Source organism: Buteo buteo, chromosome 3, assembly GCF_964188355.1.
Source record: "Buteo buteo chromosome 3, bButBut1.hap1.1, whole genome shotgun sequence".
NCBI classification, from domain to species: domain Eukaryota; kingdom Metazoa; phylum Chordata; class Aves; order Accipitriformes; family Accipitridae; genus Buteo; species Buteo buteo.
The window spans coordinates 58,437,991-58,455,470 of NC_134173.1; the positions used below are offsets into that span (position 1 = coordinate 58,437,991).

At 37.2% G+C, this 17,480-nt stretch overlaps 1 protein-coding gene across 1 annotated transcript in view; it reads right to left on the minus strand.

Moving 5' to 3' along the window:
• Positions 1–17,480, minus strand: part of ANGPT1 (angiopoietin 1) — a 165,851-nt gene that overhangs the window by 46,828 nt on the left and 101,543 nt on the right. Inside the window, exons 5-6 of the mRNA XM_075023818.1 lie at positions 14,014–14,141; positions 9,236–9,337 (exon numbers count right to left, since the gene is read on the minus strand). Of these exons, the coding sequence (XP_074879919.1) occupies positions 9,236–9,337; positions 14,014–14,141 (230 nt within the window). The remainder of the gene's footprint in view (positions 1–9,235; positions 9,338–14,013; positions 14,142–17,480) is intronic.

Consider the following 17,480-nt stretch of genomic DNA (forward strand, 5'->3'; position numbering starts at 1 on the left):
AACAGCTCAGTTTCCTGCAGTGACACATATACAACAGCCAGTGCATCTTCCTCAGGCCTGGATTTCAATCTAACTTCCTTACTGTTTTAACTAAAAACATGAAAGCATTTCCTACTGAAACAAATTACATTGACAGCCTCTTTCCCAAACCACCTTCTTCACTCTAGGACAAGTGGATCCTGGGAATATACAGACACTTAGTGCAGCTCTTAGTAAGTGCATCCCAGGGAAATGGGTATGTTTTAAAGAAAAGAAAACTTAATTTTTGTACTCTAAGAAAGACAAATTGGGAGCTTAAGAGTACTTTCTGTTTTGTCCTTTGCAAAGAAATATATTGTATGGTTTAGGCTAAAAATTTAAAATCTAAAAAAATATATATCTAAAATAAAGTACTTTTGTTTCACTTCAGGCAAAAAGAAAAAACTTTTGGAGGTAGGACTTAATTCTCTTTTCAGAAGACACTGATTCATCCCAAATAGCAAAAGTGCACATGACTAGGAGCACAGATGCTACAGGAAAGACCAACAGTCAAACCATCTGTATGTGAGTTTGAGCAGGGACTTGAATCTCAGCCCCATAATCCATCTAAATACCCCAAGCACCAAACTTACAGGTTGCTCTTTTCTCTCTTGTTTGGGTTCAGTTGCTACACTAAATAGCTGAACAAGAACAGATGACTGACACGAGAGTCAAAAAGTTATAGTGCTAATCTGACGCATGAACCCCAAAGTGAAGGGCTACTCCAGCAAGTCCCAAATGGAACAGATCAGGCAGGAGATCCTCCTCGCTGAAGAAGAAGCTGTTCCACGATGAGAGCACACAACTGTCATTTTGGAGGACCTCTGCTAAAATTACACTAAATGTTCAAATCACTAATTTAAAAAACAACCTCTCAAAATCTCACCTGGCTCTTGCAAAATTGCAGTTCTGTCTTTTGGTTAGAAAGGAAAGTTTCTTTAATAACATTAATCTTTCTCATGGTGCTCTGCTACAGGCTGTTAGCATAATTAAGCTGAGTTTTGATATCATTACATAAAATTTATTAAGTTTTACATGTAAGGAATACCTTACATTGTTATATTAACAGCCTTTGGAAGACCATGAGTCTTAATAACGTACATTAATGGTGTTAAATTGAAGCACTGGTGGCAGAGTAGGCACAAGTACATAGCCATGTGTCAATACAACACTTGAAACTAGTGTTATCCAGTAACATTTGCATAGGGAAGACTGTGCTGAGTATAACACATTTAAAACACAAGTGTGCTCCACACAAAATTGTGTTTAATTTTACATCCAAAACCATTCCCCAAAATAAGGAAGGTGCTTCCTTGTGTGGTAGCATCTTCTCTGGTGCCCAATCCAGTGATCCAAAGCACTCTGAAACAAATATTGTTTCATTCTTTCTCCCTTAGATTATACTGTTGAAATGCATACTGTAGGTTAGGCCTTGGTCAGGACCAGAATAGTTTCATGAACTCATTTTCATAAAACCGAATATGGTCTCTTACCACTTTGATATCACGTCTATCTTCACTTGACATGCTGGATTTAGACCTCAGGAGAAGCAGAGAACATGCTGGCTCTTTTTATAACACTGATGAAAGTGACAATTATCTGAATAACAGTTGCAGTCAGAAGTGACTTTTTATTAAACTAGAATGACGTTTCATTCTTTATCACAGAAGGGTGGGTCTCCAAGAAAGACGTTACTCACACAATATCTTAATACACATTCCAGTCACCAAAAATCATTTCCTTATGTACTAAATACTTGGTAAATGTTTGAAAGAAACAAATTACTTACATGTTGTCTATCCCAGTCCGTTGAAGTAAATGATTTTTTTCAGATATAAGCAACTTATAACTAGTGACCTTGGAGTGTACTATCATAAGAAATGTATTTCTGACTATATGTTACAAAACTATTCATGTCTGAAGCATGTCTTTTTTATCACCTTGTACCCATAACTCACTCTCATTCATGCAACATAATAATTCACCACCACCACTCCCAACCTATCTTGTTTGTTTACAGTACAGAAGGAACATGGTTTCTGTCTTTTCCAAGGACACGCATTCCCTAGTTTTTGCCTTTCTCACAGGTCCATCCTGTCCTCAAATCCTTCATTTTTGCAGGAAGGACCATGCTGATGTTGCAAGGCACTTTACAGAATTCTTTACACTACTGGCAGGGAAAGAACATGAAGCTGTTTCTGCAGAAGAAATTGTGGAATATACCTCCAGCTAGCTAGCTAGATGGATGGATGTAGTACAGATAGTGTTATGAAGGCTCTCCTCCTTCCACAAAACTTTCTGTATTCCTTTGCTATTCCCAGGTTATCTTCAAAAAGCCTCCCCATGTTCTCTGAACCAACAATTCTTCCCCTCAGTACTGTTTCACTAAGCCACACGGGGAAGAAGAAGTTGTGAAGAGCATTCTGAACAGCCCCTACTACTCTGCTAAGTAGAAGAAAGCAAACCAGAATAACCCACGTGCTAACAGTAAAACCTTCTCAGCTCTGGAAAAAAGGCAGCCCTGTGCAAACTACCACTTGAGAATGCCTCATTACCCCTAACTGCTTCAGCATTATTTGTGGAATGTTATTTTAGTCAGACCAAAATTCCACTAAAATTTAGTGATGAGGATCTTGTGTCATATGACTGTGGTCACACACAGGCCTTGGCCCTGTTCAATGCACAAGTGCAGGTATGGCCTAGGAGCTGAGAAAGAAGAAATTGAGTCAAATAGTAGTAGGATCCCCATCCACTGGATCCCTCCTGTGCAAAACAGGGAAACACAAAAACTCTCCTTGGAAGAAAGACACAGTTCTTATTATAAAACCCAATTAGCTAATTATCAGGAGCAGCTGTATATCTTTGCCCTTGGGGGATCCTTCATAGCCAAACAATTTGGGGGTAATAATGGTGAAGATGAAAATATGTGTGCATATGAGATCAATCAACAATCATACTTTTAAGGTTTACATATCCGACCATATGTACATTAGGGGTAATATTTTGTTATTTTCCTTATATTTTTTTGAGTTACTGTTTGTGACCAAAAAATGGATCACTTGAACATAGCTCAAGCCAAACTTGATGGAGGCAACCTCTTACTGTCATAAAACCACAGGCCTGTTGGTAGCTAGGAATCTCTAGCTGGTATGTGTATGTACATTTTCCACATGATGATAAAGGTTTCCTAAGTTTAAATTCCTGTCAAAATTACAAATCGTTATCTAAAAAGCAGATGAGTGTTTTAACTCCTGTGAACAACAGCAGCATCTTTCTAAATCTCCCTAACAGAAGTTAGGTGAAGTTCATTTCAATGACCATTTCAGTACTTGATGTCCTGTGAACCCAAAGAACTGCATCATATGCTTGCAGTGGAATATACGTAGCTCTCAGAAATCTCTTTTCTTTAGTCTAAAGGGAAAAATTTAGCATGAATGATGATCCCAAAAATGAGCTTTTGACAAACCTATTTAATGTGGAATAGTCACAGAAAGAGCAGTGTTACCATCTTCAGATCTCTTTGATAGTATTTGAGTTCTCTTTTAAAGAACACAGAAATACAGCAAATGTATCAATAATATCAGACTACTGTGAATGCAAGAAGTGTGAAGATTTTGTGGCCATATCAATGCATAACATATCTTAAACATTTATAATCTAGAAAAGGATTTAAATTTAATTCAGAATATCTATCTTTAACAAAACTGAGAATTATGAAAGATATTGTTTCTAGAATATAAGCAATCAAATTATGAGCAAATTTATTTTTTCTGTCAAGAACATTCTCTTCAGCCTAGCCATATGGTTTATGTAATTTTTGTTTTTAAAAAAACACATCTGAAGTTGTTTTCCACTAAAATAGTGGAACAAGAATCATGAAACTTACACAAACAATTTAAAAACGTGCCTTGTGATTTTTATGCAGTCAGCCTCTCCTTGAAAAAGCAAGTGATGAACATAATAATCTAATGTGACTGGAAGGGGTTGGAGATCTGTCTGTAGTTGTTTGATTTTTCAAGTGTTTGGGGACAAAAAAGAATCTGTACATTGTTTGTAAATGGACAAAACTGCAACAGAGAAAAATCCATCATCAATTAAAGTTCCAAAAGGGAACAGTACAACAGCTTGAGTTTTTGCCTCTTTGCTCAGGTCAAACACAATGTTAATTAATTGTGGTGAGGACCTATTTTGAAAAAGAAAAAAGTGTAAGTTAGTATTGTTACTGAAGCAATACGGAACAAAAAAAAAGTCAGAGTTTAGGGACAGGAAAGGTGGGCAGAAAGAATGCTAACAAAACTGAAAACTGGAACTGAAATTTTCACGAGAGAAATTAAAATAAGACTTAAAACAGATGGAGACCATTAAAGGAATTAGGAGACCACATTCTAAAACAGGAGCTGGACACTTTGCAAATAAAAATTAAATGTAAGTAACATCTGGAAGTTTTCAGAATGAACTGAAAGAAGGTACTAAGAAATAAAATCTTTGTTGGAATGGTAGCTCTTGTTATGAATAATTCAGCTAGATCTAGATGCCCAAATACACAACTCACAGTCTGTAGGACTTGCAAGGACTGGTGAGGTGAAAACATGAGGTGATCAGCAACTGGAAGGTCTTCCAGGAAATGGGTGGGAGCTATGTCTAAACTAAAGCTTACTCACAGAGGTGAACTGCAGGAAGTATATCAAAAAGGGTAGACAAAACATCATGTCTAGAAGGAAATCAAAGGTTTACAGTCCAAAGACATGTTCAGCTGTCTTTTAGGTAAGTAGAAGACATGGATCACCAGGTTTGTTATACTAGTTAAAATTTACTGAGGCTCAGAGGAAAATCACATTATTCCAGATAACATAATGTAAATGCCCACTAGAACTGCATCCAGAAATACTTCCTGAGAAAGTTGTGGTAACCATCTCTGTGGTCTGGCTCTCAGTATGCTGTAGAATTTAAGCCATGGAAAAGCATAAATTATCCTGCTCTGCATCATACGATACTGGCACTATGGAGCTAGCCATCAATTTGACCCAACAACTTTAAAGGAGAAAAGAAAAAGAAGAAACCCCAACAGAAATGGAAGTGGTTATGTGGATGTGCTTTTCAGGCACACACAAATGCTGGTGATGACTGCTGAGATGAATTGGCAGCAGACTTTTTTTAAGCACTGAACTGGTGTTGGATTCTTAGATGTTAATCAGGAACATGAGATTAAGGGGGTGTGGAATTTACCACTGAACGTCATTCAAAAGAAAAACCAGCTGCTGCTTAGGAAGATAGGAGGTGGTTGCCATAAAGCTTAGAAATTCAGCTGTGAGTCTAATATGTACAAGTGATCCTAATCTAGCTCATGATATTATGAATGATTAAAAAAGTGATAGCCTTCTTTCATCAGAGAAAGGAAAATAGCAAGACTGTAGCAATTAAGGCATGCAGTACAATTAAATACTGACATGCAGGGAGAAAAACCTGGCTAGAAATAGGATTGTTGTGGGCTGGCCAAGGCACGCAATTTCAAATACCTTTTAAGACTCTTTCTCCAATGACAGAAAATAAGAAAATAATTTTAAAGGTCTGAGGAAGTCCCCAATAGACTTGACCCCCAAGAAGCCCCACTGGGAAACTGATAGTGAATGTTGGGCTGTTGAGTGTGGAATAAGTTCTGTGAAATTGATGGGAATTATTAAACTAGACATACTAAAAGCTAGAGAATAGGGAATCCAATACCCCATCACCTAATCTGGCAAAAATGGAGAGAGTAGCTGGGAAAGGTGCATTCATCCAAGAACTGAAAAGCTGGAAATTGAGAAAGAAGTCTTGATAGCCAAGTTAGCACGTGAGATAATCATTGGATTTGATTATTCCTAATGACTGCCTAATAAATGCCAGAAACTGTGTCTTAGATAGTAAGCTTGTGGAAACCCTCCTTCTAAAAGCGGCTCAGGTTTGCAGATGGTAACCAACGTTTTTTTAAATGATATTCTCCTTGCAGAGGTCAAAACTCTAATAGTGTTTTACATTCCCTCCTCAGGCAAGGAAATATGAAAAATGGTTGAAACTTGCTTCAGGGTGACCTTAGCCACTGTTGTTAAAGGAATTATTTGTTGCTTCACTTCAAATTTTTCTGATAAGTAACAAAAGGTATAATGGAAAATCCATTTCAAAATGTGAAAGAACAGATGTAGTAGATACTGATAAGAAGAGGACGGGAGGATGAACTCACAGGATTTCCTCTGAATTTCTTCCAATTAGTATTGAATGTACAAAACTGAATTAGCCCAAGAGATTTCGTAGTCAGAAATGAGTTCTTAGAAGCAAAGGCACAAATTACACGGCATGGCATAAGACTAATATCAAAACTGAATGATACTGGTAAGTACATAAGCCACTAAGGAAGAAGATGGCATAGCCAATCTTGCATAACAATAAATCTGCATAAAACATTTTCTATTCATTAGCTATTGTTTTAGATACCAAAGAAAATGTAACTTTATTTTGCAGAGTGGTGATTGGATGCCAGTGGAAATGGAACCAAAAGAACAAGGAGAAAATGTTAGTACCACTATTAGTGTAGTATCACTGACTTTCTGGCAATTGATGTATGGATAGAGTTGTATATTTCCTACTTTCAAAAGATTCATGGCTACTTTAACTCTCTCTTAACCTGTTTCCTGTGATGGTGTCTGGAAAATATATTGAATAGGAATTGAATTTCTTCCATGTAAGCTGAAGGCACCAGCATGAAACTGAATCAAAGACAATGAATGCCTCATTGTTGCCAGGTGAATCCTGTAACCCAGCAGTGCTGTCACTCACCTTTGCAGAGGATACTGCATGTGCACCCTTTCCAAGTTACCTGCTGTAAGGATCTCAGCTTAGAGTCAGAGAAAATGTGCAATGGCCTCCGACAACTGGAACAGCCAATAATTTGTGAGGTCACTAGCAGTGCCGCAGGTTGGTGGCCTGAGTCCCTGTCCAGCTCAGAAGCTGGCAATCAGTACTTGCTTGTAACTGAATAACTTCAACAGTTTTCCAGATTCTTTTCCAATAAGAACTAAATGCACTGAAATTAAAAGAAGCCCCAGTGACTTATTCTTGCTGTTATTATATTATTATGACATTGTTTATTTCTGTTAGATTTGGGGCCCTAATGAGATACAAGGACAACAACAATGTCTTAGCAAATCTGGAAATCTGTATCTGAACTATGGGCTGAGAGAACACATATGAAGTTCAACCACTCCAAGCAAGATGAAGTACTATTGTGTCCCCCAACACACTACCTCGTTTCCATTGGAAGAAACACCAGGTAGATGTGTCAGGAAGGAGAGGGGATGTGATCCGATAGACATCGTGCACCCTTTCTGAACAACGAGGGAATTAAGTCAGTGGTGTCATTGCCTTGAAGCTCAGACACTGTTACATATTTGAGTAATCCACAGAGCATCCATCAGCCTCTATCATTCATCATTTGGTGATATAAGATAATCACAGAATGGGGCCTAAACTAGTTACTTGGATGAAATGGTTCATAGAAGTAGAGACAAGCCTAAATCCCATCTTTTCTCATGACCTATAGGATAGCTATCAGTAAAAGTCCAAAACAGATCCTTTTTATTTGGTAGAAGTAAATGATCTCTTAGAAGACATAGAAGACTATGGCATTCCTAAAGGGAAGAAAAACTAATTCAGACTGCTTGAACTAGACAAAACCAACATAATCTAATCCTGAACAGGCTCACACTGTTGTAAAGGAAAATTTGAGGAAAATGTTTGACTGAGTGAAAGGATATATATGAAAAAAGGCCACATGGGAAAACTTTAAAAAGAAGGGCTGTTTTTATTAAATGGTCTAAGAAAAAGCACAGAAGAGAAAAAATGAGTAAATCTCAATAATTCATATGGTATAAACAGAAATTAAAACAGCCCATATAGAGAGAATGAGTTAGGTTGCATATACAAATTCTAATTTCCTCATAAGTAGAAATGGTAGAATCTTCACATTTTGGTTCCCCCAAAATAAATCGATATTTTATATTTTATTTGTCTCTGAACCAAAATAGAGTAAAATAGTTTTCAAGTTTCCTGCTAAATTAAAACTTTATGAATTCTAAAAAGAGTTCCCAATTTTGCAAATCCATTAAAAAATACCTATTTGCCATTTTAATATTATTTTTACTTCACATGTCTTATGAAACAGATTACATCCTCTGGTCATCCATAGTAGCAGACATCTGACCCAAATGGTTAGTTTTTACCCCTATAATTTATATTTTCAAGTAATATAAAAATACTGAAAAGAAAGCATCCATAAAATCCAAAATGACATTTTGGTTCAGTAATCTGATTTATTTCTGAAATGGTAAATTCTGTATCAGAACTTTCTCCCATAGAGATTTTTGCTGAACTGAACTTGCTTTTATTTTTAAACATTTTAAATGCTCTCTTCATTTAGTGCTTTTTGAAAACTGTTGGAAAAAAAAGATTTTCCTCTTCCAGGCTGATAACACAGTTCTGAAAACTTCACTGGGAATGTCACTGAAATCCAAGCCAGTTCTCAGGGACTCAGAGAAAGGAGCTCCATCAGAAAGTTTGATCAGGCAGCAAATGAAAAAACTCAGAAGTTATTTAGATTGGAGTAAAATTTTTTTGATTTGGCAAAGCGAAAATAGCCTGCTGAAATCATGTCATCTGTAATGTGGTAAGTTATTTATTTTCTTTTAATCCTATTCGAAATATCAACATTTCCGGTACATTAGCTTGATTGGCAGAGGTGTTGTATGACTTGGGATAAACCCCAGTAAAACTTTTTATTCCTATCTGAGATGCTCCAGGTTCTAAAGGAGTTCCCCTCATCTGAAAACATCCATGCATTAGGAACATTGTCACATGGCTATTACCTCTTAACATCACAGCAAGTCAAAACTTCAGAGGGACAGACAGCAACATTCTTTAGTGCATATGCCTGAGCTTGAACTCATTTTAATCTCAGTAACTGCCCTGAAAGAAACCTTAAGTCATGGGAAATAATACTCAGCTAACTGAGTAAAAAGAATATTATGATTTTTGAAAGTAACAGACATAAGAAAAGGTAGCTCATAAAAGACTGCAGGACCACACCACATCACTATAGGCAGAACTATCTGCTTAAGGTAATAGGAAGTACTATTTGAAATCTAACACTTCTATGGACTGTAAAGTTATTTCACGTTTTTCACCTTACCATTTTGTATTCTTTCCAGCTTTTTTGAAAATCCAGACTCCCATCTTCTCGGTGCTGTATAACTGTCCATCCTCCTCCAGCAATTTCCATATTGCAGAAGACCTATGCAATAATAACAATTAAAAAAAAACAAAACAAAACACAAACCCCACAATAAAACAAACTTGCATTGGAATCTTTTCATTTTAAGGGGAAAAAAATATTTGTGAAAAACGGAACTAAGGAAGCTTGTTTTCCTATGGATTCATGCCCTGTGCCCTCAATGGTATTCTCAATTGCTTGATTACAACAGGAACTCTCCTTATGTTCAGTGTAATTCTCCCAGTAATGTCTCCTTTTGTTTCAGCACATTACTCAAGAATATCTCCCCATGATCCCATTCTGCATCCTGAGCTTTCCTCTTCACATTCCCTCCATGCTCCTTTTATTTTCTTTACAGTGCCCCTGAAACCACTCCCTTCCTCTTAATAAACAAGAGTATTTCTTTCAGTAATAATGTTTTCTATGGCTTATAGCAGAGTGTCATTCTGTCTAAGAAAGAATCTTCAGGAATTTTTACAGAAAATACCCATTCAAGGAGTCCAAATCGTAGCACAGATGAGATTATTCTGTTTTGCTTTGTGTTGTAATGTTACCCACAGTGTGCCAGGCAGTGTCCCAAAACAGAAACAGCTGATCTCAGTTTAAGCTACCTTACAGCTGACAGAGGACATAGATAGAAACAGGCTGAAGAACAGACATCTGTATGACACTTGATTTTAAGATCTAAGTTTCTCAGTGCTACTCATTCCAGCAAATTTTCCTGATTTTCATTCCCATGTACTCATCCGTGCCATATTGGTAGTGCAACTATCTTAAATTTCATTCGCCTGAACTCTTGAATAGTTATATCCCTCTTTTTAAGTAGAATGTCAATATATAAGAGGCTTGAAGAGGTGTCACCCATCAGCTTAGCTTTTGGCATTCACACAACAAAAGTCAATCCATTCAGCACTGGTCAGTAATTTAAAGCTTTAAGTTTCTTTGCCAAATTGAAGGTTACTAGCCAATTCAGTTAAATAAAAATTTGTCCCTCATTTGACTAGAGAACTGTATTCTACCCTCAGGCAAAGCAATTCCAAATCTTTCCTACTTATAATAAGCATTGCCACAGTAATCCCGCGCAAGTTCTTTTGTTTTAATTTGCTCCAGGCATGCCGAGTGAAGTCCCTGTGTAGGTATAGGAAGGAAACAGAATACCGAACAGTGCAAACATGTGAATTTGATTTAGGGTAACCACAAGAAAACCCACAATTTGCAAGACAAACATTTTGTCCCTATTCCTCCTTCAGGGAAGACACTGTGAGTCAAAACATTTATCTACAGGATTTAATTTCTTCAGTCTGATTTACAGTGAGAATTTCTAAATTAGGGATTTACTTTCCTTATAAGTAATTTCAAGCTCCCATGAATCCACTGCCAATTTTTAAAACGTTAAATCCACAACTGTGTTAAGACTTTATTAAGACTACTCATTTTTAAGATGTGCACAAATTATGTGGTTTTCATACTAAAATATAATAAAATACCTGTAAAAAGACGCTGATGTTTTCTGAATAATATAACAAATTAAAAGAGAAAACTGCACAGTGAAAGAAAGATTTACCAGCAGCATATTATTCACTAGCCATCATTGTGTGGTCTGGCGGTGGTAGATGCAAACACCTGCCTTATTAACAGGAGTGCCAAGCTGATTATAGATGTTCACTGTGCATAGCTCTAGCCAACAAATGTCCTAGACTGGCTTCTGTCCCAGACAAGGTCAAGGCACTCAGCCATTAAACACCTTTTAACATGTTCTGATATTTAACCTTCTACCAGAAAAGAAAAGGGTGAAGAAAAGTGACTTTGAATTTGCATGCATCTCTAGATTCTGAGTTTATTGTCAATAAAATAACCTGATTTAGATTAAAAGAGCATCCAAAGCATTGCACTCTAACTCTTCCTTAAATACATGGGTAAAAATACTCAAGCTCCTAAAAGGCATATATGAGATTATTTATACATATTTTAGCTTTACGGACTAAATTATTATAAACTTCATAATAACCATTTAGAGATAAGCCCAATTTTAAAGTAAACAAAAGGAGGGTGAATACCACATGGGGCACTTTAAGTGCATGTGCTCTAGGACATCTCAAGTCTACATTGTTGCCATAGAGCAACAAGCTCAAGACCAGCCATTTGAGATTCAGGGAATGTGTCTCTGCTATGCAGAAACCAAGCCTGAAGGTAGCCATGTCAGGATGACAGTTTCCACTGTATATGGGGCTAAGCATACATTTAATGGGTTAAAATTCTGGCATATATGCTCAGAGAGACCATCGACAACAATTTGGTAGGAAGTCCACAGGCAGAAAGTAGAGGGGAAGGTTTGAAAGCTGCATTCATGGCAACAGTTTTGCAGAGCCATGAAGAGCCAGATATATAGACCCCCCTAACAATTAAAAACATGACATTTTCAGTGCAGCGCACCCAGAAGTTGGTAGAAGTCATGCTTGTAAGGGCATTAGAGGAGACAGTGAGAGAGTCAAATACATTAATCCAAAGGGACATACAGAGGTTCTGTGTGCACTCAGACCAGTCCCCCCGGCCTACTTCAGCTTCTGAAGGTTGACATGGTTCCTTCAGCTCCAAAATGGTCACAAATGCACTCCCACTGCTCCTCTGCTCATCAGCAGCCTCTGCTTCCCCTGTAGCTGACCCTACCTCTGCAAGGCACTGAGAGGACTCTTCTTGCCTTTGCTCTCACTATGGCCTGGGAACAATCATTTGTCAACACCATCAGGCATTGCACACACACCCACATCAAAGTAAACCAATTAATTAGCTTAATAATTTAAGCCTATCTTTTTCTTTTCACATCTCAAAAATATGGAATATTATTAATATCCTTTTAAACGGAAATGAATTACTAATTTTTGATACAGGGCTGGAAAACCAACGAACTAAACTAATGAACTGTAGCAGCTAGGAACATGAAAGAAAAATTGCGATCTAAATTTGTAAGCAAATAAAAATGAAGCATATAAATGGTATGGAACTGTAAGCACAGAGTATAATTTTCTATGAATATATGAAGGTAAAACCAGCAAAAAAATAGAACTGACAGTAATATTTGTATATATGACAAAGGGATATTTTCTATTGAATGTCAGGATTCTAGTAAGTATCCCTTAGGAAATATAAAATGAAATGAAGATATATTTTTGTGACCTGAAGTATAAAATTACTATAAATGAGACAGTTGCCAGTGGCTGTGAGTATTACAGAAGGTAATAATATATTAGGCCTCTTAAAAGATGTCAGAGTTGTGCATTGCATTGTGGTAACCCAGATAACTAAACTGGCTTTAAACAAGCGGGTATGTCTCCACGCAGTACCTATCAGGATATTAGCTTGGGTCCCAGAGCAATCTAACAGTGTCAGTGTGGTGCTACCTCTGGGCTAATTAGTCCTGGCACAGTGCTGTGTTGATGTGATTTTGAAGCTATCTCAGCTGGAGTTAATTCAGCTATCTCTGCACAGCACTACCTTGCAGACTGTTAATAGGACCTTAATGTCTGAAAAAGAATCTGTTAAAGCAATCACACTCCTCACTTGACTAACATGAACGTGCCTGGGATCAGCTTTTGCTGTGTTATCGCTAGGGCAAGACAGAAACAGGTGGCAGCAAAAACACCCTCAACTCCCCCCCCCCCTTTTTTTGCTAAAACAGGAAGCCTCCAGGAAAAAATAATGCAATTATATCAGCTGAGCTGTGGAGCCTGTTTCAATTCATAGTAGCTTCTGCAAACAGGGCTATAGTGGAAACACAGGATGGCTTCCATAGTGTCACTGTCCTTATATGACCAGTGAAGTGGGTTTAAGGTAAATATACTGGAAGCATCAGTGCCACAGTGCTTACAGATAACCATTGTTCTTCATTGCAACCCAGCTTCTGGGGATGGTTTCTGAACTTTAATAAGACTAGGAAAAGCCACTGCCAATTTGTACATTCAATTTGGACTCTGATGTTACATCTCTGTTTTGACCGGAACAGCTTCTACAGAACTGCGTTTATTGTTCTTGTCCTGTTCATTAATGCTTAAAGAGATCTCTGTGTTTTATGTCACGTCAAATATTTATTGATTCACATTCACCAGAGTTATGTTGATCTTTGCCCATAGCACTCTCCCACCCCAATTCTACTCATGGTTTAATGAACTCTAATTCCTTAGTAAACTATATTGTCTTGACATTTACAGGCTTCCAAAGGCCTCTAATAAAATCAAATTCGGTTTAGAAATAAGTTTTACATATCTCATTTTGTAAATCTTTATCTTTAAAAACTGCTCATTCTGCTATTCCTTTCCCTGTGCTACCAGATAATCCGCCCCATCAGCTTCCTCATTACAGCACTTTACTAATTCTCTTCTAAACTTTATCACAGATTTATTTGCAGCCATAGTCTGATTCAACTGAATTTGCCAAGCGGGAGGAAGTGAGTCAACTATTGAGTGTATATTGGAACTTACGAAGGGTTCTCTGTCAGCGAGAAAGAAGAATGTCCAGAATAATACAGTTTATAATTTTCTTCACTCTATTGTATTTTTTTCAGGACTGAATATAGCCCAGGTTATTTATACCAGTACAACATTTTGCAGAATGAGAACTTCAATAAAGGCTCCAAATGCTCCTTTAAGGCCAGAGCAACATCACATTGACAAACAAGAAAATAAAACAAGTATTTACTTTACCTTTTTAGGATCTGACACATTGTTAATATAAATAGTGTAGACCCCGCTTTTGTTAAAACCAGCTTGGTATACATCTGCACAGTCTCTGAAAGGTTTTTCTTCTTCCTTTTTTGCATTCTTTAGTAAAACTGCAAAACAAAAAACCATGATAATATAAGTTACAACAGCAATCTTAAGCATTCCTATATCAAGGAAGACCACTTCTGCACACTGTATTCCTTTTAAACATACACAGCAATAACTGTACTATGGTTCTTACACAGTTGGTACATTTAGTAAATTCTGTTAAAGAACTAGTATGAAACTTTCAGAGAGATGGCAAGGTAGGCACCAGCAGAAGTCATGATGCAAGTAGATAAACAGAGCATCCTGCCTACTGTGAGGTGAACACAGCGCATTCTTTCTGAGTGCAAAGGTCTGTGCAGCTGCAGGTGTTGCCTCTGACTCAAACTGTATCTGGAAAGTTGCCAAAGAATGCCGCAGAGGTGGTATGTGGAGGTGGAAAATTTGTTCAGTGTTGTGATCTGACACTGCTGCTCACCTAAGACAGCAATGCAGAACCCTGGAAGGAGAGAGCTTGTGCCCTTCCTCCATGAGGTACTGCCTTTTGAGCAGCCTAGGGGCTTGGGGCAAGGGAGCTGTTTGCTTAATTTATTTTTTTTTTTTGGCAGAGAATTATTTAATGATTTTCATGTCTAGATATATAAAAGTTGCTAGATACAATTAGTGGAAAGAAGAAGAAAAATCAGAGCTACTGAAGTCAGTTGTTTAGAGTCATGATTTATTCAATTTATTTTTGGCTCAAAACAGGAAAACAATTTATGTTAGAACACCAGTGCAGATCTTGATCCTGTATATTGCAGACAGACCACATATATGAGTCTGGACTGAGAAATCAGGAGAGCAGGATGTTTGAGGATCCCCATCTTGAACAACCAGGAGATTCCCTGTAGAAGGAGTAACATCTGAGAGTGTTCCTTCACTTTCACAAACAAAAGTAGTGTGACCCCACACGATATTGAAGGATATGATTTCATTCCAACAACACATACTTTAAGCACATCAGTATTCCCCTGGAAATCCATCAGCCTACTCAGATTCTTAAAGTTAAACATGTCCTTAAGTGCTGTGCAGGGCCCGGGCCAGCACTTCATTAATCCCTACAATAAGGAAACAATATTTAAGTCCTCCAGACACACTCATCGTCTGGTGACAGACACATCTTTTTCATTTTTGGCTTGACAGTGTGCATTATAGGTACAAAAGGAACTACGCCTTATTCACTCTCAATGAAGTGGCCTGTGCTGCAAAACTGATGCTTAACGACAATGGTGTGTAAAAAAGCAACAGCCTTGCACAGCATGTGGGACTATCCAGGCCATAACATGGTATGCAACAATGCCAAAGCTTTGTAGCTTGGTATACTATCTCCCTTTTGAATACCTCAAAGCAGAACTTTAGGATGGCAAATTCCTGCCAGTTCAATTGGCATTATTACCATTTCATAGGTGGGGAAACTGAGGAAGAGAAAGGTTAAATGTTTTACCTTGGTGACTTTGTGAAAAGGTGAAAATAGAAAAATAATGAGAAATCCAATCCTGAACTGTAAGACTATCCTGCTCTCTCGGTAGGCATTTTACACACACATCATATTCTTTTTTCCTTTTTACATGTTTTATTTTGTTCTTTTTAAATTTGATTTTGACAAACCAAACCCCCTTACTTCTCGCTTTCCATGTATTTGCTGCATATTTATTATTTTTATCCAATACCATCAATAAAAGTTAAACTTGGTTCATATACTTGCATGTGAACTTCAATTAGAAAATCAATGGCTTTGACACTTGACCACATTTGGAAAGGGTAGTGCTGGCAATGCAGTAGATGACACACTTTCCCATGAGATGGCAGGGAATGGGATCCTCAGCAAGGTACGCATCAACAGTGCACTCTCAAAAGTGCCATTTTTTAGATAAGACATAGAACTGAGGCCTTCACAGTTTGTGTTAATTAAAGATTTCACAGTACTTTCCTGTAAGCAGATGGTGTTAGCATCAGTGGCCAAAGTCCAACTTGAATAATTACTTGGGGCTGGAGCCAAAGCCTAGAGGAATTAAAGCAAAGCCTCTCATTGATTTCAGAGGGCTTTAGATTAGATCCATTCTTCCTGGCCTGAATTTCTCTAATGCTGTTGTTTCAACTGCAGACATCAGTCTCTCCTGTCTAAAAAATGTATTTAGTTGTGCAGAGGCAGAGTGTTCATTTCCTTGAGTCTTCAAGTACTTATATTTTAATATCTTTATGTAGAGAGATTATCTCACCTCTATTCAGCCATTATACACAGATTGAAAACCACTTGGAAATAACTGCTTAAGAGTCAATCAAGGAAATTTGAATTTGGTTTCTTTTTAACTGAAAGTTAGACGAAAAAAACCCCATGAGTATATCCTAAAGTTCATATTATTTAAATTTTAAACAAGGTAAGATTTTAATTTCAGAGTAACTAGAATTAGATTTGAAAATAATTTTCTAAGGAGATGGATTTCTAAGAAGCATACTTAGAAATAAATTTTTTCCTCATGCTTAAAGACTATGAAAAACCACATTAAAACTGCTGTTGATGTAAGAGATGAAGGTGACAAGGACAGATAGATGCCATAGATATGCCCAGTTCCTTCCACCCTTCCTCTCAGTATCAGACAGCTGAAACACCTGAGATCACAGGCAGCAGATGTGTTAATTTCCTGTAGACTAAGCAACCCAATACCCTTCTTTTGCAGCAGTGGGTTTTATTCAGTGAACCACTGTAGCCAGGAGAAGATGGCTTTCCTTGGGTTCCTTTCATCCCTCTCTCAGGAGGTAGTGCTCCCACTGGAAGAAAAGCTCATCTCCTTGTGAAGGAGCTGAACTATTACAGATTGCAGCACAGTATATTATGCATGACCAGCACAAAGTTAGTTTTTCTTAATACATCAGACTGTAATTTTCAAGAACAGCCCAAAGTTATCAGAAAATTAATACTCAGGAATGTTACTGGTAATGTTCTTTTAGGGTAAAATATGTTTTTTCTAAGGTTTGCTGTTGTTTTTCTAAGTTAATATTCCATACAATTTCCAAACCACTTCTACCTACTATAGCTCCAGACTGTTTTTTGTACAACATTACATAGACCTTGAATCCTTATATATTAAGTCAAGTTCCTGAATGATGCATTGGCTCACACATGGTAGATGTGTAAACAAATTTTAGAAAAAGTAACAAGGCTCAAAGAAAGTAGTTCTAAAACAAAATACGTAGCCTTTACATTTCTTTGTTCAGCTTCAAGATCTTAATTGACTTTACACAGATTTCTAATGTTAGTTTAGCTATTTTCAAATACAATACTTACGCCAATGTTTTATGTACCTGAAGAAGAAGATAAGTCTACGTCAAGCAAAATAATTTTACCATTTTTAAACCTGAATGCT